The 22030-nt window shown below is 39.5% G+C and overlaps 1 protein-coding gene and 1 long non-coding RNA gene across 8 annotated transcripts in view; one reads left to right on the top strand and one right to left on the bottom strand.

Annotated features, from left to right (window-relative positions):
• Window positions 1-17687, bottom strand: part of C1H8orf34 (chromosome 1 C8orf34 homolog) — a 191098-nt gene extending 173411 nt beyond the window's left edge. For all 6 annotated transcript variants that reach the window (XM_053991910.1, XM_053991874.1, XM_053991919.1 and 3 more), the window contains exon 1: window positions 16973-17687. In XM_053991910.1, coding sequence (XP_053847885.1) covers window positions 16973-17041 — 69 coding nt within the window. In that variant the 5' untranslated portion in view covers window positions 17042-17687. The remainder of the gene's footprint in view (window positions 1-16972) is intronic.
• LOC128815314 (uncharacterized) lies at window positions 16608-20263 on the top strand. 2 transcript variants are annotated; one of them, XR_008439613.1, is made up of 3 exons: window positions 16608-17005; window positions 18286-18556; window positions 19047-20263. It is a non-coding gene; the product is annotated as an uncharacterized LOC128815314 (long non-coding RNA). The 2 variants fall into 2 exon arrangements; XR_008439612.1 differs by having other exon boundaries at window positions 18173-18556.
• Window positions 20264-22030: the final 1767 nt, after the last annotated feature.

Below are 22030 nucleotides of genomic sequence, written 5' to 3'. Positions count from 1 at the left end.
TATCTCTGCATGACAATCTCACACTCATGGAATTATGCCTACCATATCATTATCTTAACTGAGCAAAGATTTACCAAATGAGGGTAGTTCATGTTATTGCAGAAAGACTGTTAGGTTTCCCTGAAGCATAATTCAGAAGCCTTCCTCAGTTTCCATCCACTCTGTCAACTACTGAAATTCTGCCCTCAAGGCATGCACTTCACAGATCAGCCAAAGAAAATGAAAACTGTTGGTTTTCTGAAAGATCTGTAGGATTTACATCAAAATAATAATCATAGATAAAGACTAGGAAAGACTATTATAACCTGGACTTAAATTACAGGCATAAAACAACACTGACTGCACATCACTGCCTTACCTAAAAGCTAACTCAATAGGCTGGAGCTGATCTTTCTCTTATCAGCTGAAGTAATCTTTCAATCTCAAGGTCTAAGTTAAAATCACTTGTTCCACCATGTGCAATGATTCATTACTGCAACTGTTAAAAAAAATCACATCGTATTTCCAGTTTAAGCTTCAGTGACTTAGCTTCAACCTGTCTGACATGTTTTTGAGGAAGGGTAATGCCAGAAACTGAAGTAGCAGGCATTTTTGTGGCTACCTCTGGTAGGCTGACCCCAACCAGAAGCCAAGCACACACCAGCCACTTATTCATTTCCACCCTCAGTGGGATAGGGAAAAAAATGAAAAGAACAAAACCAAGAAAAATTAATGGGTCAAGATAAAGACAGCTTAATAACCACAGGAAAGAGAGAAGGAAAAAAACCAAAATCAAAGAACAAGTGATACCAAGGCAATCACTCACCACCTCCCACTGCCTTGCCAGTCTGCAAGCAACAGATATTTCAGAACATTTACTCCCCAAGTTTAAATAGTGAGCATGAAAATATATGGTACAGAATATCTCTTTGCCCAGGTTGGGTCAGCTGTTCCAGGTGTGTCCCTTCCCAATCCATACCCCCCGGGCCTGCTTGCTGGTGGGCAGAGAGAACAGAGAAAGGCTTGAGCCTGCGCAATCACTGCTAAGCAACAGCTAAAAGGCTGGTGTACCAACACTGCTTCAGCCACAAATCTGAACTACACCAACATACAGTCTTGCTGTGAAGAAAATCCAGTCCCTGTCAGACCCAGTACAGTACCACTATAGAAATGGTTATCAAGGGTTTATGAGTGGTGATTAGAAGAAGGCCATATATGAAAAAACCAATTGGTATATTGAGGAGTTGACTCAGCAAAGCCCTTAATCTTAGATATTCTTTATGCCTGAGAAGTAAATAATTACAAAGCCATGGGCATGCTTAAAATGCTTTGATGAATTAGATCACTGCTCTGTGACTTTAGAATTACGAACACTTCCTTCCTTCTTTCTGGAAGACAACAAAAAAAAAAAAAAAAAAGGCAAATGAATGTTTTGAAGATTGATGGAAATCCTTTCAATTGCATCCCATGGAAAACTTTGATAATACACATTTTAAAAATGTGTGCAGCAACCACCGCACTTCCCAGGTGCTTTTCTTTCTCCTCCCAAACACTCCTCCAGTAACTTTGCATTACTACACCATTAGATTTATACAGAAAGATAAATGTGAGATGATGTTTTAAAACGTTCTACTGCCTAGTGTGTATAGTCACAGTTATTAAATATTCAGTGTAACTTCTATGCATTAAGATTACTATAAAAATTGCTTTCATATTTTTTTTAATCTTGAGCAAGAATTTTTAAACTATTCACATGGAGCTTCAAATAATAACCAGAAATTACAGTGACACAAAATGGAGAATGTGAGTTACCAGAGTCCAGGGTGGGGAAGTTCTAACACAGAATTAATTATCTTGACTTTAGCTGCCTACATAAATTTGTAAATTTGCTCCAGAAATGTTCACTAAACAAATGTCAAAGAAGTTAATACATGTTCCATCATTAGAAATTACTTAAATCTTGTAATTTGGAAATGTTCCTTTAGTACAGCAACTAAATAACTACGAGCAATATGCAATATAATTATAAGTTTTATTCATACACTGTGAATAGATTAATATCTATTCAGATACACATCTTAATTTCCTGTTATTTACCTGTGAGAGATTAACTTGGTCTCATAAGACTTCATATCCATGTTGTAATCAGCTTTTTAAACAGATCTAAATGTTTAATATGCAACAATACAACAGAGATTTCTCAACTGGAAAGGTCAGAATTTATTGCTGTGGAAAAATCTGGAAATTAATTTTCACCACAGCAAAACACAAAGCGTTTTTTTTAATTTGTAGAATTTATATACTGCGATTGTGCATGAAACTCCTTAAATAATAAGTGCTTTTTACATAGCATTTTAAGAAGACAGAGGTTATTTCACATGTAAGCAGTTGCTTGATTGACTTAAAACTACTTGTATCCTATTCCCCCCCCCCACAGGAAAGGTCACACTGATTTGCCTGTCACAGGTAACACAAGATGTGCATTATCTTGTCAGGGTAACCACCACTGCAGACTCTCTGCAAGTTCTAAAATCTTTTGAGAACACTTAGTCAAGTTCAGTTTAGTACAACACTACTAATACTCAGTGCTTCTCTAACTGGAAAATCTTTTTACTATTACAAGTAACACTTTTATATTAAGTTATTTCAACTAGTGTCCACTTAAGTATAGATGAAGCTTTTGCTTAATTAACACACTTGAACTTTGCTATTTGAAAAAAAAAAAAAAACCCACAAAAAAAAAAAAAAAAAAAAAAACCACAGTGAAATTGGAAATAATTGGTCTCTTTATTGCATGAATACAAGAATCTTTTGCTATGCAGAAGCCATCAGTCCACAGATTTAACAAAATTTGATTATAAATGCATTAATTAATAATAGTCTAGTAAATATCTAAATAATCATGTTAACTAATAAAAAAGAAATGTTGACTGATTTGTTTTTATACTCTAGAGATCTTCCTCCATTTTGTGTACTATCATCTATTAAATGTTACCACATGATACTGGCAAGTATTTCATTTCAAAAAGATATCAGTGTACCTGAATCTATCTCCAGCCTCAACCAGGAAGACACCTTAATAATTCCAGTTCAATTGAAAGCAAAATCCACCTCTGATAGCTTCCATATGGATTTTTATCATCCATCAGTTAAGCCAAAATACCTCTTGATTTTCCTCATCAGCAACAAAGACACCAAAGAAAATGCTTCAATGACTTTTTTTTCTCTTAAAATTTTTTGCAAAGTTCTGACAGATTTCTAACATTTTCTGCCATCATGGACTATCTCTTTGTTTCAAGTGAAATTAAAATTGATATTTCTGCTATTTAAGGTGAAGAAATTTATGAAAATGATGATCCAATCATAATCAGGCTAAAAAAAAACTTAAAAATTGAAGATTAGAAACGCATAGGGAAAAACCATGCAGGTGTCCATTTTGACCTAAACAGTGCAGCAGGCTTGAAGTATACAGGTTTAGAATGCAGTATGAACTGTGAAGAATCAGGCAGGAGAGACACAGTGGCAAAATTACCCAGAAAAGGAAATGTTAACACATGTAGAGGTATCATGCTCTACATGCCTCCAGCCACTTTCCGAGGTTCCCAAACTGCTTCACAGCGGCACTGCCAGGTTCACTGCTCTGCCTCAGCCCTGAGAAGTTACAGTCACTGCCTGTCTCCATCTAAAAATGGCAGCAGTTTGGGGAAGCACTCCCAGGCTGCCATCTGGGCTTCTCCCAGAAATCAGGCCCTTCAGGGTTGGGGTTTCAAAACACACACACCTGGCAATGGTGAGGTCTGAGCCCAGGAGATGACACCACCTACTGAAGATGACCACCATGCTGCCCAGCTGGCTGCTCCTATGAGTGAAAACCTGTGCTTGCAAAGCAGGCACCAAGATTACCCTGATGAAAATGCATGGTCCAAGATCCTCTCCACTGATTTATTTGTTCACCTCATTTACTGCCTGTGTACTGCCTTGGAATAAGACTCAAAACTCATCAGGCAAGTCCCTTTTGCAATATGTCAGGACAATTTCTGTATGGTACCTTTCCCTTGCTACAGCCAGAAGATGAAAATACAACATTAAGGTAATAGAGATTTGCAGCAGACAATTTATTTAACTCCATATAGGAAGGACAATATTTTACATTCTGTTTGAACACCTTGAAATATACCCTGAAAAAAGACACAACCGTATTCCCCAGAAGACATGTAAAAACATAAAATGTCAGGCATAATTCAGTAGTCATATTCAGAACAGTACAGATACCTAAATAATATTTAGCTTTGTTCATTTAAGAAATACTATATTTTATTTTAGTCCTGCAGTATGTAATGTCAAAAATTCAATCTAAACGTGCATCAGGACAGTCCTGCATTAAGTTATTTCCACAACCAAAAATCAATTCCCTGTGCCTAGACACAACTACAACATCCTGTGTGGAAATTTTACTTGAATGCTCTTTTTTCACCCAAAGTCACAAAGAAAAAAAAAGACAAAAAAAAAAGCCTTAACCAGTGCACAAGTGCATTTAGATGTCACAAAACAGAGATCTGATCACCATCAGAAGAGACAAAAGCCTCTCACTCTACTTCTTCCCTCCTTTCCACAATTGTATTGCCCATTGAGAAGCACCACGAGGAAGAACACATCCCCATACAACTTCTGCACAGAGTCACTGGAAAACTTCCTTCAGACAAGACACTTCCTCCTTAGAGGAAGCATGTTCTGTGATCATGCCCAGAAAAGAATTCTTCAGCAAAAGACAACTGATGAGCAGAAGTGAACATATAGTTGAACCATATGAGGAAAACCACCAAACTTTGTTGACCACATACAGTAGGCACATGTTTAACAGAAGAGAGGTCTAATGCCATTATTTGTTTCATTAGAACTAACTTGCATGCCTAAGTCCTTAAAATACCCCCACCTAAAGAAGTAATGTGAAAGAACTCACAGTAGCTCTAAAGAGCCGTTGAAAATGGAGAACTGTGTCAATAGCAAGCTGCAAAAAAAAGGCTCTGAAATGAGAGGATGTCGGACACCACTGTTTGACCTCTGAGTCCAAGGGCTTTGGTTGTACAGGCTTAAGGCTGACACTTCTATCATGCCCACAAATAAAGTAGGTCCGAGATAAGGGGGACAGCTAAATAAATACTAGCTTACATAAGCTGGATACTTTCCATTCTGTAAGTTACATATTATCTAAACTACACATATGATGGCAATATTAAAGCCATTAATACAAAGTGTAATTATGAAATAAGAAAAAAAATTATTATCAGTCTCTGGATACCAAAAACACAAGTTAATGAATATATTTTTCCTGAAAGAAAAAGTAGCATGAAAAAATTATTTTAAAGACATAAAAAATATGAGTAGTAATAATTATATCATATGGATCAACTTACTAAAGTCACTTTCTAGTCCAACAAGGTAAATTTAACACATACACAGAACTGATATGTTCCTTGAAAGTATCATTTGCACCTAGACTATCTCCTCCATATAAACTGTCACTATGGATTTAGTCACCATGTCCTCACTAGCCTACCAGGGACATAACCTGCAACATCCAGGAGATGTCCTCTGTCTCAGGTTTTCAAACAAAGGACTAAAGGTTTATATTTTACAAGAAAGCTAGAGCCTTAGGTGGATATTTAAAGAGATACTGCTGTACTAACAATTGGAGACTTTCTGTGGGTAGCAACAGTAATTATTAAGGTCAGATAATTGAAATATACCTAGAACTGGAGTTAGGCCCATCATTTCTCATTAGACATTTCTACCATCAAGACTGCAATGGCTTAGGCAACTAAAAATCATTTAATTTCGAGAAGCTGAAATTTGTGTGATTTTAGATGATGATAGGGTTTTAAAGCTGTAGAGCTATTTTCAATAACAGTCAAAGCATTATTAATCTGATTTTCTAATGCTTTTTTATTTAGAAAACAACGTCTGTGAGTCACTGGTGTACGTTTTTGTTTGTTTCCAAGATTGCAAAGTAACTTCCCAACCTTGACAGTGATTGCCCAATTAAAGCTTCCTGACGAGTTGATTGTTCTTTATTTAATATTATACTAAATCTGCCTGGTTATGAGTGAAGGCCTTCTTGTTGTAAAGCAGGGTCTCATCAACTGCAGCAGGGCTCCCTGTGGGAATACAGCGTGCTCACATGGACTGCACTGCAGCCTTGAGACTTGTCAGAGCTCTGCATTTCCACACTAAGCAGTGGAGAAGGAGGGAGAAATCAATTTTTTCTTGATTGTGTGGCACCAATTAATGGGATTAATAGCACTACCAGGCACTGAGGCAACACAAAGAAAGAAGAGAAAGCAGAAAGACCATAATGAGCTCAGGGCCTTGCTGTGAAAACTCCTAAACCATGTGAAGACCATAGGAGGCAGTGGGGTTTGCAGGCTCTATGCAGACAAACAAGACAAAGGAAGAGGAAACACAAGAACAAAATAATACATAATAATGCAGCAGGACAGCATCAGCAAAAGTAGGAAAGTAGCCACATAATTGACTATCATTTTAGTATCCTAACTACTATATATTTTATGTCCTCTCCTTACAGTTAACTTTTTTAGTTAACTTTTTTCAGTGTTTAAATGTTAAGTGGATCTTCATTCTGGCCAACTTCATTTTTCTAATCTTTTTTTGTATTATCACAGGGAAACACAGAATAAAATAAATTCTCTTGAGCTTCTTTTTCTCCCCTGCTGTCTTTTTCTTTCAGGTATTCCTCCTTCAGGGAATAAGAAATCAAGATTAAATCTGTTACTCTAGCAACTCTTCTTTTTGTGTTTATCTCTCTGCATTGTTCCTTACTGGTAAGTCTACATCCAGCTTCTGTCTCCAAATAGCTTCACTATTTACACTTTGTATTAGACTACAGGCATTACTATCTAATGGCATTATTCTAAACCATGACACACTTAAGAGGAGCTCTGAAACACCTTTTTTAACTGGTGTTTCTACATCATGCAAAAGTATGTCATCAGCACAATTATGGGTGGTGGTTCATGTGGCACACCAGAGGAATTTCTGCATCTGCAAACCTTGGTTTTCTCCACTTGCATTTCCCTGGACATCTCTGTTTTGTCCTCATTACGTAGGAAGGACAAGACTCTTCAGCATCCTGAGGAGGATGAACACCCAGGTTGCACTGGGTGTATTGAGCGTGTCATACATGCAATGGGCATGTACGAACAATGCACGAACACGCAACACCTGCCAAATTTATATGGGATCTCTGTCCAGCACACATGGGATTCTCAGGCCTGTCCCAATGTTTCACAGTGTCTATATGCATTTCATAGAGCATGCACATGCACACATATTTCTCACATATTTCTGAGAAATCCCAGTACACTCAGTAAAGGAAATTATCCCATCTCGCTTTTCTTCTCCTTCAAGTGAAATAATATCCTTAATTACACAAAAGCCTCCAATTCCATCTCTACAAAACTATCACAGAGTCTGCATCATAAACCTTTTCTCTTCCTAACTGGGCTATGCATAATTGCTTCCAGAGGTTCTCTTCAATGGTCACCTACAGCTGAAACTACCCTTCCTTTTCAGTTCTATGAACCATCTCTCATGTCTCCAGATTCTGTGAACCATCTCTCATGTCTCCAGAAGAGACTGCTTCCACTTATTTCGGCTTCTAGGGTGAATTCTGTTAACAACAACACAGAGCAGCTTTCCTGCACTAGTGCACCAAAATGAACATGGAACTTATGTTCGTTCAGAATTCCTCTCTTTGATAGAGATACCCAACCAGAGGAATATTTCACAATCACAATCTGTTTACTTCTCCATTCATACAAATGTCAGCAGAGGCACAACACCTGTCAAAATGCAGTGTAGTTCCTTCTTAATGAAGGAGTTCATGGCACAGGAGCTAGTATTAATAGTGGTGCTAAGGACACCTTTAACTCTTTGGCAAATCTATGCCTAAGAAATACATCCAAGATCAAGTACTAGAGGTGTGAGTCAGACACTGCAAAACATCCATACTCTTTACATAATAAGTTATATTTTCCCTGTCTTTCTCACTCTTTGGTTATACTCTTAGCAACCACCACCACTAGAACCTTTCTTTTAAAAAAGAAAGAACAGATTCCAGGTAACCACTTGACAGCATGGACCAAGATTATAAAAATAAAATAGAAAAGAAAAAGAACATGCTGGAAATATAGCATTAATCTTTTTCATCCCACCCCCTCCCATTTCCTATCCTTTCTCACTCTCACAGAGTATTCGTATGGTTTATTTCCTACTAATTTGTTCAGCCATCCTCCCTAATTATTCAATTCCCTCTTCTGCTCCTTCACAGAATCAACTGGGCTCCATGACATTCCCCCAACCTATGGGGAACTGCACCTTTAAAAGACAAGATCCAGCTAACAAGCACACAAGCTTTCCAAATCTCTCATGCCCACCCAGTAGCTTGCTACTGGAGAAAAGCAGTTATCCTTCCCTCCCTTCACCCTCAGGCCACCTACATTTTCTCTCCTGAGTCAATGACGCATTCCTCATCAGACTACGTGGTGACCCACTGAGCTCAGCCTACTGAACAATTTTCACTTCTTTGTAGACTTCATTTTCTTCTATTTCATATTCCCTAACTGGGTAACTGTAACATGACACAACCACTAGTTCTGGAACAAGGGCAGCAGGAATGTGCAGCCAGAAATGAAGATGAACAGAACCTGCAACAACTGGCTACTAAATCAGCCTCATAACCCATAGTCCTGAACACTAAACCATCAGAGTGTGTGGAGTAAAACACTATGAGAGGAGGAAAGATTCAATTAAAAAGGCTCCAACACAGTTGAAAGACTCAAACTCTCATGATTCCTGCCCCAGAAAGCAGCTCTTACAAAAGGCAACAAAAAAGCTATTGTATAGTAAGTGCATTGTACCAGACACTATAGAGAAATATCGTTTATGAGTAGAGTGATGTCATTTATTGAATATTGCAGGGAGCTGGAAAATGAGGAAGGAGAAAGGATGTTTCACATGAATACATAATTAAAAGTTTCCACTCTCTGAATGAATCTCTAAGATTTTTTTAAGAGGTGGCTAATGTAAAATAGACTTCTATTTATCATGAGTAACGCACATGCATTCTTAATTATGTATATGCATTTCTCATAACTGTAACACATCTCCTTATAGTGCAATATATATGCCAAAATCTAAAGTGTTTCACTGGAAATTCCATGTTTAAAGCAAAGATAATATTTGAATTTTATTTGAATAAGGGAAGAAAACTGCCCAAATCAACAGAAGAGCAAAACCAGAGGCAACAGAACTACAGCCAAACGATTTTGCCTGAACATTTATAGATGGAACTAAAAATAAACATTCAGTGAAACTGAGTAGACAAAGCAGAATTGACAAAGCACAGCATATGAGACCTAACATAGAAGTTAAGGCCATCAAATATGTGTCCGTTGCAAGCTTTTTAAAAGGCTATTACCCTCTCTGCTAAGAGCAGATTTGGGTGTTGGGTTGTCTTGGCAAAGACATAGGTTTGCATTTCAAGTGATCATGCTCTTTACCTGTGTCCAAGGATGAAAATCTTTAATCTTTGTTTCTCAGTGTGCTGCTTTTCATCACCTTTAGTAATGTGTGAGACAGCCCATTGCTTTAATCAGGAGACCAAGGGCTTCCTATCAATTACATTGGAAAGTGCTCTTGCTTTCACTGGTTTCTAACCACATCTTAGGGCTTCAGGCAGAAAAGACTCAACATAGAACCTATCCTTATTTTATACTTCACAGGTCCTATGACATTTCTTAGGAGAAAAAACGTGCATCTGTGCAAGGGGGATAATACCCAACACAGGAAAGAACACCTCATTTTTGTCTGAGTAATTATGGACACTAAAGTGTTTGGGTAGTATTTGTTCCAAAAGTTGGTGAACATAAAAATGCTTCCAGCCACCTCTTGTAGTCCAGAGGTAAAAAAGTATCTCTATCCTTCCTCACCTATACAAAAACACATATGCTTTCCCAGAAAAATAAAATATCATAAGATTTTAAAAAATATTTTAAAAATCACTGTATGAAAAAAATCCCAAATAATCACTAGACAATTGAAAATGAGAAATTAGTCCCCACTTTTGTATTTGCATAAATAAGACAAATGAAAAGACTCAAGTGAGAATAAAAGATATTGGTAAAAAAAAGAAAGAATATTGATTAGACATTCAAAATAAGAGGCAAATTGTGAAAGAACATGATGTTAAAATACTCTTAAATATTATGTTTCTAAGTCAATGTAAATATTATGTTTCTAGTTTCCATTTACTAAGTAACACTTTTAAAATAAGAAACACTAATAAAAGGTGTCTGTCTAGGTGTTTCTTTTTAGTCAATGCTATGATAAAGCAGGTAACTTAAGAAACCCACTTGCTCCAGAACAGTGAAATAGCACATTACGTGTGACAGAAATGCTGGTTAAGGTACTAGCTGTTCCCTTCCCTCCCAGAAGCTCCTAAAAACACAGAAGGCTGAGACTGAGCTGACTCTGGAGTATGGATACTATCTAGCCCACTTGGAAAAGCACAGATAAATAACAGCAAAGAACATATTAGAAAAAATTACAGGCAGAGTTAAAACCATTGAAGTATTTTACTTTATATTTGCCACTTAACATTGATCTGCACCAAAAAGACTGAACTAACCAAAAGAAACAAAACAAAAAATTGAAGAACTTACTTCAATACTGTTAATGTAATCCTAAGCTTTGACAATACTTCATAATGTGATAAAACATGAAGTAATGGGCTTATTTTGATCCAGACTGATTAATTATTAGACAAGTTGCCAGAAAAAATTCAGTATCATATCTGTTTGCTTTACACATTACCATTGAGCAATCAGGCTTTGCTGATACACGATGGTGAGAACAACTCAAGTGAGAACTACTTCTCATTTTCCCTGGTATTTTTTGATGCAAGATAGTTATGCCTTCTGCTCCTCCTCTCAAGAAACAAAGTAATTGTCATTTTGAGAGTTTAAAAATATTAAAAGTTAACATAATAACAGGATGCTATTATGACACTTTCACCTTATCATTCCGTATTTTAGATACAATTCTTCCAATTTAACTACTACTTGGATTTTTATTTATTTCTGTGTCTGTTGCCAAAGAATTTTTTTTTAAAAAGCAATTAAGAAATCAATTAAGAGAGTCCACTTTTCCATTTCAAGCAAGTAATATTTTTGCCACTATGGAAACAAGGTTTATGTGATTACTATCTATGTTCTTGGCCACAGAAGTGCATATCTGTATCTATGATCTCTTTCACTGTTTTATTCCAATATGCTTTTAAAGTCTTCAGCTAACTTCAGACAAATTCCCAGAGGAGTAAACATCACAAAAATGCAACTCCTTTTAAATGCTGAGAGGTTAACTAGTCAGGCAGCAAGGTAGTGTAATTTTCCTCATTCAGAAACATTTTTTTCTTAATCTTAGATTACACGGGAGAGTAGAATTATGACTGCCTCAACCACAGGGAAATTTCTGACATTTGCATCCTGCTGGTCACCACAAAAGCTAAGTAATGAGCATAAAGCCATTGCTTATGGAACTGTTTGTTAATTGAAAAGGGTGTGTCTGTAGTTTTAATTAGAGTCTTTAATTTGTTTTCCCTTAAAGTTACCTAAGGCAACTATGAGAATATATGATGAATTCTCCAAAATGCAAGGGACATTTCTACACCATCTTTCCCTTTGACTTACATTCCCCTTAAGTAAGTCTTTTACATCAGTGCACATTAAAGCTACAATAACATCTTACTGCATCAGGCACCAACAAAAATAAAAATTAGAACTTGATTGTGATTCCCTACCCCCTTCTGTGTAAGACTGCAGCATTTCTAGATCACTGTTGGTTTCCACACATTACTTGAAAACCAGCTAACACTGGCTTCCCTACAAGAGGAACTGCCAGGCTGAAACAACGTCACTGGCTAACCAGTTAGTGCCTAAAATGATCCTTGTGATGTCTAAGTACTGAAAAACTCAGCCTTTCAAAGGCTCCATCTAGCTCCTTGAAATCAAATGCTTCACTAAATACATTTGTGTAATCCATAAAACAGACCCTTTCAAGCTAGCAACAGAATATAACCCATTAAGTATAATACCAAAATACTCAAAATTTGGAGGCTTTGAGCAACCTCAAAAGAAAACAATTCTTTGAGCTCACCTCTGTCATTCAAATTGCAGATATTGCAGCTTGAAACATAATTTTATACTGTGAGAAATTGTGAACTGGTTAATTAAACATTCAAGTTGATAGTGTCTATCTTTGTGTATTTAAGACTCAAGGGTAAACACTGCTTCAGAAGACAGTCCAAAACTCCAAAATTCATCACCAAACTTTGACCAAGTCAGTCATAAGATGCACTATAGATAGTGTTCATCACCAAATAGGCTAAGGTTTAAGTGAAAAATGTAGTTATTTTATTTAAATAATAAATACCACTGCATAATATACACCAATAATGCTATTTCATTTAGGGAAAGAAAAACCATCATAGATTTAAAAAAAAGTTTCCCATTTTATTTTCTAGGGTAATTATGTCTCCTAAAGAAAGAAAAATAAAGCTAAGGGTGTTATTATGAAGCCTTTATGTTGTTTGAAATAAAAATTACAGTTCTAATTCCATATTACTTGGAGAAAAAAAATCTTAGGTAACCAGGAGTTTGACATGTTTACCTTGAGAAGAGTTATTTTGGCTTTTTATAGCTCAAAGAAATTACAGTTCTTGGGTTTGCATAACAACAATATACCTGCTGGATGCTTTTTTAGCTGTATTTATAGAAATAAAAAAATTCCAAAACACTAAATTCATCTCAGAGCTCTTGAAGATTTATTGCAATCTGTTCTCAAGAGTGCTGATCCAGCTTTCAAATTCACAAAAACTAACTGTCAGGTTGCCCAAATGAGAGCACAACTGGATACTAAAGAGATACACTTGTGCAGAAGAATAGATGTATGGATACAGGCAGTAGGATTATTCATTGAGATTATTAGCACACAAATAGAACTTGTTGGATTGGATGCTTGAAATGCAAAGTGGGTCAATACTTCACTCAGACAGAAATGAGTGGGTGCTGATTCTGAATACTCTGTCCTAGCCAATTTTAGGCACATACCTCCTGTTCACATTTTAGAAAGATGGAAAAAAAAAAAAACAACAGCGAAGCTTCATCACAGAAATAATTCATATTTAGAATTCTTGTTACATTCCAAGTTAATGTGGAAAAAAAATCTAAAAAAAAAATCAGGTAGTGCCATGGTATGTGTTACCACAAAAATCCCAGAAAAGAGGCATTTCTAAAGGGCATTCCTCAAATCTAAACTCGTTGTCTAACCACAGTATTCTCAGATGCCAAGAATCTCTTACAAGTCTAAGCTTTCTGTAAGCTTCTTTCTAAAACCAAAAGAAAAAAGAAAAGAAACCCACAACAAAAACTACACAAAACAGGATAAGGATGCTCATGAAGCCTGACAGAATATAAGGACTCAGTTTAAGACCTCACTGTCAGCACAAACAACACCTGCATGCCCTGGGGCATTTAGAAGCTGTGTCATAGGTTCACATCGATATTACCTGCAAAAATCTTGGGCACCTGAAAGATGAAATGGCAGAGAAGTAACAGTTTTGAAAAGTCATGACTTGGGGATCTACATTCAAAAGAGAAAATGAGGCTGCAGTATCGAATTTGTTTTGCAACCTGTCAAGTCTCAAAACTGACACAGTCTCAGATGTACACACTAATTCCCACCCACCTTCCCTCCCACCTGTAACTCATAAATAAGAATTTACCTTGTAAAAATGTTTGGAACCAAGTGAATCTGGGCTGAGTAACCATTCATAGCTGAGTGGATAGGGCTTCCTACTATGTGTTAACAGATACTGGTAGTCAGTAGAAGACCAATGCCTGCTGAGTCAGCTTAAGCTCATTAATTCTTTCTCCAGGAGGTTACTCCTCACATTTCTTTACAGAGAAGGAAACAGCTTTCGAACCAAGGCAGAGCCTAAGGTCTTCCTGCATCTCATGTGTCAGCACTTCTCTTGAACACTTCTCTTTCATGCAAATTAGGAATATAATTCAAGTGTCAAACCACACAAAATTTCAGCAAAGATGTTCTTAAGTAGGTACTGCTGGTTAATGAAGTACAAAAATCCCTATCCACTGTAACAGAAGGCCACAAATACAGGACAGCATGGAGAAAAGAGACACAACCAGGATACTGGAACGCAATGACCTACTAGCAAGAGCAACGACTGCTCTTAACTGTAATGCAGGGGAATTGTACTTCACCTTCAGTACACCGCCAACTGTTCCATCCATCAGCATTCTGTGCCTTTGTCTAAAATCAATGGTGTAAAGTCCCCCGATCACTGATTATTCATTAGGCTAGTATGAAATACAATCTGTTTATGCATCACTATCCCTGCCCTCATCTCAGAAAGCTCACAGGTCCTCTCTCCATGTCCTTCTTTCCTGTGACTGCCCTCAGCTACCCTGTTTTATTTCATTTATTTCATCTAAAATGTTGACTTGAAGCACATATTGAGCAATTACAGTCACAACCTGCTCAGCAGATAACACTGGAGAAAACTGAACCCAAGTCCACTCTGTTCTGAGTTGGTATTAGAAAATTAGTACTCCTGAGAAAAAAAGATGGCCGTCATCCATGACAACTGACAGTTAATTAGCATCCAAACCAGAAGCAGTGTAAGAAAATGCTAGCTGTTCCTGGATGAAAGACAAAGCACAGATCTCCTTTTGCAACATGTCAGAACTTTTAGACACGTGAAAAAACTGACATATTAGTGACTATATCTGACTGTGAACACATGGTATTCTTGAAACACCACAAAGCACATCTAATAGGAATACTAGTATAAAGTACAAGATTCATCCGTGCATAGTCTTTGACCAATTCCCATCAATATCGAATACCTGTCTTCCTTTTTCTAAGGACTACAAGATCAAGCACAGGCTGTAGATCTTCAGTAAACTACTGAGAACAAAACATACATTAAAAAATTAAATACGTAAGTAGATTTTAAATGGCCAATTAGGAAATAGAGGAGATAAGAATCATGATCATCTTCTTCCCAGTGTAATGGATTAAAATAACTGTAAACAGTGTAGGAATGCTATACCCCTAGATCTTAAAACCAGTCACTAGTGTGTAAGTAGATTTCACACCAAAATATTCCTGGAATACAGGAGTGCACTAAGAACCTGTACACAGCCTGTACAGTTATGCAAAGAGCCTTTCACAGATTCTTTATATGACAATAAAATTCCTGCATTACAAAGATTAGTGAAATGAGTGGTGATATGTGAAATGCTGAAACAAATACAACTTCTTAATCTTTCTCTCTGCTATTGATAACTAAAACATCCCACAAGAATCCAAATAGAGACAAGCATCTTATACTACAGAGAAACTAGGTTAAAACACAGTGACTCAGAACAGAGATGTCAAGTGGTTCGCTTGAATTTTAATGTGTAAACCTATGGGTTAAGGAAATTTAGAATGAGAGCTGTCAAGGGCCTAACCCTTGAACAACCCCAAAGCACTGGATTCCCACTGAAATAAACAAGCGTCAGTTACATACTTAGATCTAGCAACACAGCTGATTGAACAGAATTTTATTCAGGAATTAAACCACACAAATGTTTCCATTTTTATCAATTCCTTAACTAGAAAAGTCACCTGCTGTTCCCTAGTACCCAGTTACTGTTCCATCAAATGGGGCTTTATTTATTGCAAAATAAAATCATCTAACACCGCTAGCCCTGAACCAGCACAGTGTATGTCAACAGCCTATGCACACAAAAAAATATAGAAACAGACCATCAGTGAACAATTTTCTAACTAAATTTGAACCTTTCTCATGGAGGATGGTAAAATATACGCTGAAAACCAGGTGTCCACCACACCAGAAAAAAAGAGATTTCATACATAGTAAGCTTGATTGAGAACAAGTTAAATACTGAAAAAAGGAGACTTGTGCCTTGTGATAATACTGCCAGAGTGCAGTGCATAATATATGTGCATTTAGATGTTTAAAATTGCATGAGAAACAGGATGATAAAGTGGCAATAATCACGATTGCTCTAGCACACTTTCAAATTCTAAGCGTTCACAGCTTATGTACTGAAATAGTAAAATATGCACATCTGTGCATCTACAAATCCCTGCAAGTGCATCGCTGTAAGAAAACGTTAAATCTATAGCAAAAACACGGTGTGTGACTGCAGATAAAAATTTCAGAAAACACCATCGACACGGACTTTTCGCAGGACAGACTTCTTTCCGAGTGCTCGGCCGAGGGTGTGTTTCCCGGTGGGAGGCACCCACCTGTCCCTCGCCGCTGGCCGGTCACGGAGGAGCAGCGCCTCGGGGCTCGCCCGCGGGCCGTGCGGAGCCCGGCGCTCAGCGCTACCGCCCCGGAGCCGGCGGGGGTTGGAAGCGCCGCCTCCCCTCGCAGCGCACGGCGGGTGCGCGGTCGGTCCGCGGCTCCCCGCGGTCGGACGGCGGGGCCGGGCCGCTGTCCCGCGGCCGCCGGGGCGAGGCGGCAGCGCCGACGGGGGAAGCCTCGGGGACTCGGGCCGCGGGCGGCAGGGCGGAGGGGCACCTGTTTGACGACCCGCGCGGGATCGTGCAAAGAAGAGGGCGGCGCGTTCGTGGTGGGGCGAAGAAGCGGGGCACATCTTCGGGATAGCCGGGAAGGGAGGGGCGTGGAGGAGAGACACGAGGGCACACCGCGTGCTGCAGGACAGAGTGAGAGGTGGCCGGCACTGCTGAAGCAGCGCCTCAAACTCATCCTCGCCCCTACGTTCACCTGGGCTGCGCAGGGGGCCGCCACCATCGTGGGGACACCCCGCCCCCACCGCTGCCCGCCGCGGAGGAGCTGGCCGGCAAGCGCGCACCTTACCTCGAAGAGGGGACCGATCTTATTCTTCTCCAGGTAGGCTTGGATCCTCGTCTGCTGGTGAGACGCCATGAAGAGCTCCGGGGGCGGGGGCTTGAGCTTGTCTCCCCCGGCGGCGGCTGCAGCCCCTCCGGCTGCTGGCGGCTCACTCCTCCGCTGCACAAGGGCTGCCACAGCGGGAGAGGGCGGAGGCGCTGCCAAAGTGCCCGGGACGGAGCTAACTCAGGTAACCGGGGGCGGGGGGAAGGAGCCGGGTGCCAGCCGCCCGCTTAGCCGGGCGCGGAGCTGGCTGCCCTCAGGGAGCAGCGAGCGGGCGCTGCCTGGAGCGGAGCATGGTGCAGGGAGGAGAGGAGCTGCAAAAGCGAGCCCGCGCCGCTCCGTGCTGCGTGTGTCTGTCAGTCCGTCTCTGTTTCTATGCCAGGCAGCGCCTTGGTGACGGGAGCGGCCGCGGCTCAGCGCTGCCGCCCTCGCCACAGCGCCGCTGCCGAGGCCGATAGCCGCGGGCTCCTGTCAGCTCCGCGGCCGCTGGCGCCCGTTGACGCCCGGGCTCGGCGCACAAAAGGCGGGAGCGGGGGAAGGGGGAGGAGAGCGGGCGGGAGGCGGGGGCTGCTCTGCCTCCGCCGCTCCCCTGCCCGCCCGGCGAGGGGCTTGCCCCCGGTGAAGCCGCAGCCCCCCCCTCCCCACCGGCTTTTGCGGGGCCCCGACCTGGCTCCGGTCCCTCGGGCGGGGGTGAGCGCCGCGGGCCGCCCGGCATGAGGCACCTGAGCGGCACGCGAAAACTTCGGCTGGGGGAAGGTCGCGGAGGAGTGGAATGAGTCGCGCTGCCAGCAGGGAAGGGGGATGCAATGACTGCAGCCAGGGCTTTTGCTTAAATTCTGTTTAAATTCTCTTTAAATCTTAAAATGCTACCTCTCTTATGATGCCAATGAAATTACCAATTAGGTACAATGATCATCTTAATGGAATAATTGAAGTAGCTATGCAGGTGCATCCTGGTCGCAGGTTGTGTTGAGTTCCAGCAAGCAGCCAAGGGTGCGATGGAGCAAGTAAGAAATATTAACCCGGCTTCAGAGAGTACTGAGTTAATGGGTGCATCAAAGAATCAGTGTTTATTCTGTCTTCAAGTAATTAGTATCCCACCATTTCTGGAAGCAGGATCATAACCAGCTTTTTTTTTTTCTCTCTCCCTCTCTCTCTATTTAGAGAAGAAAAAAACATGCTTCTTGGGGTTTGACAGTTCTGTTCTTCTGCAATAACTGATTTTGCTGTACTAACGTTAACCTGTTTGGTTAAAAAAATACCTTTTTTTTAATAAGGATTTTTTTAATACACAAGACAGCTTTCAAGACTATTGGGAACATTCAGCACATCTGCTGAATCGGCTGCCTGTTCCCAATCAAGCAGTGTTCTGCAAATGCAAGAGTACAAGCATCTCCTGATTCAGAACCACTAAAGAAAAGGATTAATTTTGTCAGGAGTCAAAAGAAAGATCCTGAGTTCTGCTCCCATAGCCATTGACTCTTGTTTGACTTCAGAGTCCTCCATACTGACCTAAACCTCAAGCCTCTACCTAGAAGGAGGTCAAGTGTAAGTTGTATTACAAAGAGCCTGCAGTGCATCCTGTAGTGTAAGCAATAGCCTGTAGAATTATTTAATGGTTTGCTGGAATGTGCTCATCCCAGCCTTACTGAGGCAGTGTTTGTTTCCATAGTAGTCACTTAAAAATGGCACATATTTTTAATTTGGATTCTCAGTGGGAAGTCTTATAAAATTCATATCAACTCAGAGTTTTAGCGTATCTTCTTCAGCAAAGTATTGCCTGGTACCACCTAAATAATATGGTGCCAAACTAGTTTAATCAGCCTAATGAAGATCATACAGTCATAAGGGTAATTGCCAGTGATGCTGGTTCTCTACAGTGGCTCTAATGATTCCCATCAGATGAGAATGTTTGTAAAATTTCATAAATCTCAGCAGAACCCAGACTGCTCCAATAAGTAAAAGTCTCCCACTTTGTAAAATGATGCCCCCGCCATGATGCAAAAATGAGAGCATATGTTTCTATAATCCTACACAGCCTGACATCTCAAAGTAGCAGCACGTCCAGACCTGCTGAGATATGGCCATATCAAGACCTGCAAACTGTCACTGCTCTGTGTAGACCAGGAAGAGGACTGAAGAAAAGAAAGAAGACTGTCAGCAATATGAATAGAAAAGAGAATTTATTAAAGGAGGTTTTAAAGATAGCATAAATGTCTATGGTTGCATATTGTACAATTAGATAGATGCCAAGATCTCACTGTTAAAACCTCAGAGTTTTGAGAATTTCTGTATTTTGGCTTCTTTTTTCTTTCCTCCCAGTGAATGACAGATTGGTTGAGGTTGAAAGGGACTGGTCCAAACCCCCTGCTACAGCAGACTCACAGCTCGTTGCCCAGCCCTATGTACAGATGACTTTTGAATGTCTGCTAAGGATGCTGCATTTTTTTTGGTGTCTGTTGTCATTCTTGCTTCCTTTTTCCCTAGACCATTTTTCCTTCTCTTAATTCTCACCCAGACATATAATCTAGATTTTCCAGTTGGCCTGGGAGACACAGTAGTAGTCTTGCTGTGGCTGGGAAAGCTTCCAAGGCCAAATGCAGAATTAGCTTTCTAAACAGACACATCTTGTAACCCCCACAGCTCCCATGAGAGTTAGTGACAGGTTATCCTTCGATAATGGATTAGATACTTTAGGGGGACAAGAACACAGACAGTTCCTTACCAAGGGCTTCATGCCGCTGTTACCTAGTTGAAGGTCTAGAGCAGTTCCCTGACAGTAAAGCTTTCTGAGTGCTAAAATATGGGAGTTCAGGTGTCTCCTGCAGAGAGCATAGGCTGAGTGACATGGTATAATAGGAAAAGGATCTTCACTGATAGCACTCTTTTCTCTTTTTTTTCCAAGAAAGCACAAAAACTGTTGCTAGGTTTATCATAAGCCGCACCAAAATAGCAATCAATAAATACATGTGATTTGCAAATAAGCACAGAAAGCTGGATATGTCCCTGTTGTCCTCTTAGTTGTTAGGAGAAAAACATTTTCAAAATTTAATTAAGATATTCTAAGTTTTTAAAACTGGTATTACTACAGTCTTTTTAAATTAACTTACCAAAGGAAAAAAAATCTCTTGGATTAAAATTACTGGTTTAGGCATGCCTGAATTTTTTATTACTTTAAGCAGCCTTTTTGTATGAGCAACTGAACACTTAAGTTACTTTACAACCTAAGTAATAAAATATAGTCTGTGTATTGCACTTTGCTGTGGTCCTGTTTCATTTCATGGATATTTTTCTTTCAGGAGCAGTATTCAGCATGCTCATCTACATAGCACTCAGCAGTGAACTGCAAGAACAGAAACGACTGAAAGAATTTGCACATGGGCACCAAAATATGAAGAGTATCCCAATTAAAAATATATTCCCCTCACAAAACAAGATTTCCAAAAAACAAGGAGAAAGAGTCAAAAGAACAGGGCTACTTTTAAGATGCTCGTGACCACACTCTATTCAGTTTTTATCCTGTGTCTGTGATACCTGAGCTGCCTGCTTCTTACCATTGTTATGTTGGTGGGTTTCTTACCCTACAATCTTTTCTTCAAGAGAACGGTGTGCATTTTTGATAAGTCGTTTCCAGTTTGACTTACTTAGTTCAAGGACTTTGCTAGAGTAGGGACCCATTAAATAATTCCATAGTATTCTACATCATTTCAGTCCTCCCATCCATTTTTCAGTTTTTGAAGTTTGCTACAGTTCCAATGCTGAGCACTGAATTTGCTAAGTTACAGTCTGTTGCAGTACCCATTCATCATTGCCAGAGTTAAGTTACCCAGGCTTCACATGCAAAGGTGTTCTTCAGGAGTCAGAGCTGCCACTGCCTAGCAGAAAAGGAAACTGATGACTTGGCTGGCTGTAGAAGTACTCTGTGGGTCACAAATACTGAGTGCCAAGTCAACAATTTTTTTCCCTTCTGGCTAAAATTTGATCCATATGCTCTGTATGAAGTTTATTTTTTGAGATGGCATCTGGAGTACAAAAGAGACATTGCAATCTAAGAGAAATATAGTGGCAATATATGAATTTATTACAAACCTTTAAATGGCTTTCTAGTTCCCATTAAGTGCTTTATGTTTCAGCTATCAAAAATCATCAGAAATTCCTTAGCAAACCTTTCAAAAACAATTCCAGAGAAAAGAAAATGTAGCAGGCACATCAAAAGAGGTAGTATTCATCAAAACCTGGTGAAGTTTTCCTCAGAAAGCTTTCTGTTTTGTCAGTGTTTCCTTTCATGTAATAATTCTATAACAAAGAATTCTTCTTCCATTACTGTGATTGTTTCTATTGAGTTTGATATTCTATTTTAAGTCATTATCTGCTTGATGAAGAGCTATGAGCCATTAGTCAACAACTGACTAAATGCGGTTCTTAAAGTATCCTTGTACTTTAAAAAAAAGGAACTGAAGTTACATCCAGGAGACTAAAATCCCTGAGTTCCTGCACTTTATAAATGAGACATTATTTTTTATTGCCAAAGCATAGCCTTGGAACATTACAAACCCCTGTTGTAAAATTTTCTGAAAAAGCACACATGAACACACACACACTGGCTAAATATTGCAGTGCTCCAAGCTGTTTAAAATAATGAAGGTCTAGCAGTTCCTGACCTAGAAAGCTGTCATCTTGCTTTTTATTTAGCATTCCTCTAAAAATGGATTTGCTTGGATGGCATGTTCTCAAAAGAAATTGAAGCATCTTACTGTATTATGCTGAAATATCCAATTTACCTTTTGTCCCATATCAACTTAACTGACAGAATTGGGAATAACATCACTGGAGGGCTGATTTTGTACGTTTAATTTTATCTGGTGGGTTTTCTTTAAATGTACTCAGTAAATGATAATATATCCACAAGCTTGAGTTCAAGCAACCTCAAATATCCTTTGTATGGTTTTCTATTCACACCAAGATAGGAGCCATGCAACTTCAAAATCTGGACTTGACCCAAACTTGTTGTAAAGAGCAAGA

This window comes from Vidua macroura, chromosome 1, assembly GCF_024509145.1.
Source record: "Vidua macroura isolate BioBank_ID:100142 chromosome 1, ASM2450914v1, whole genome shotgun sequence".
Classification (NCBI taxonomy): Eukaryota; Metazoa; Chordata; class Aves; order Passeriformes; family Viduidae; genus Vidua; species Vidua macroura.
Note: the sequence above shows the minus strand (reverse complement) of the source record. Positions and strands in the feature narration are given on the sequence as shown.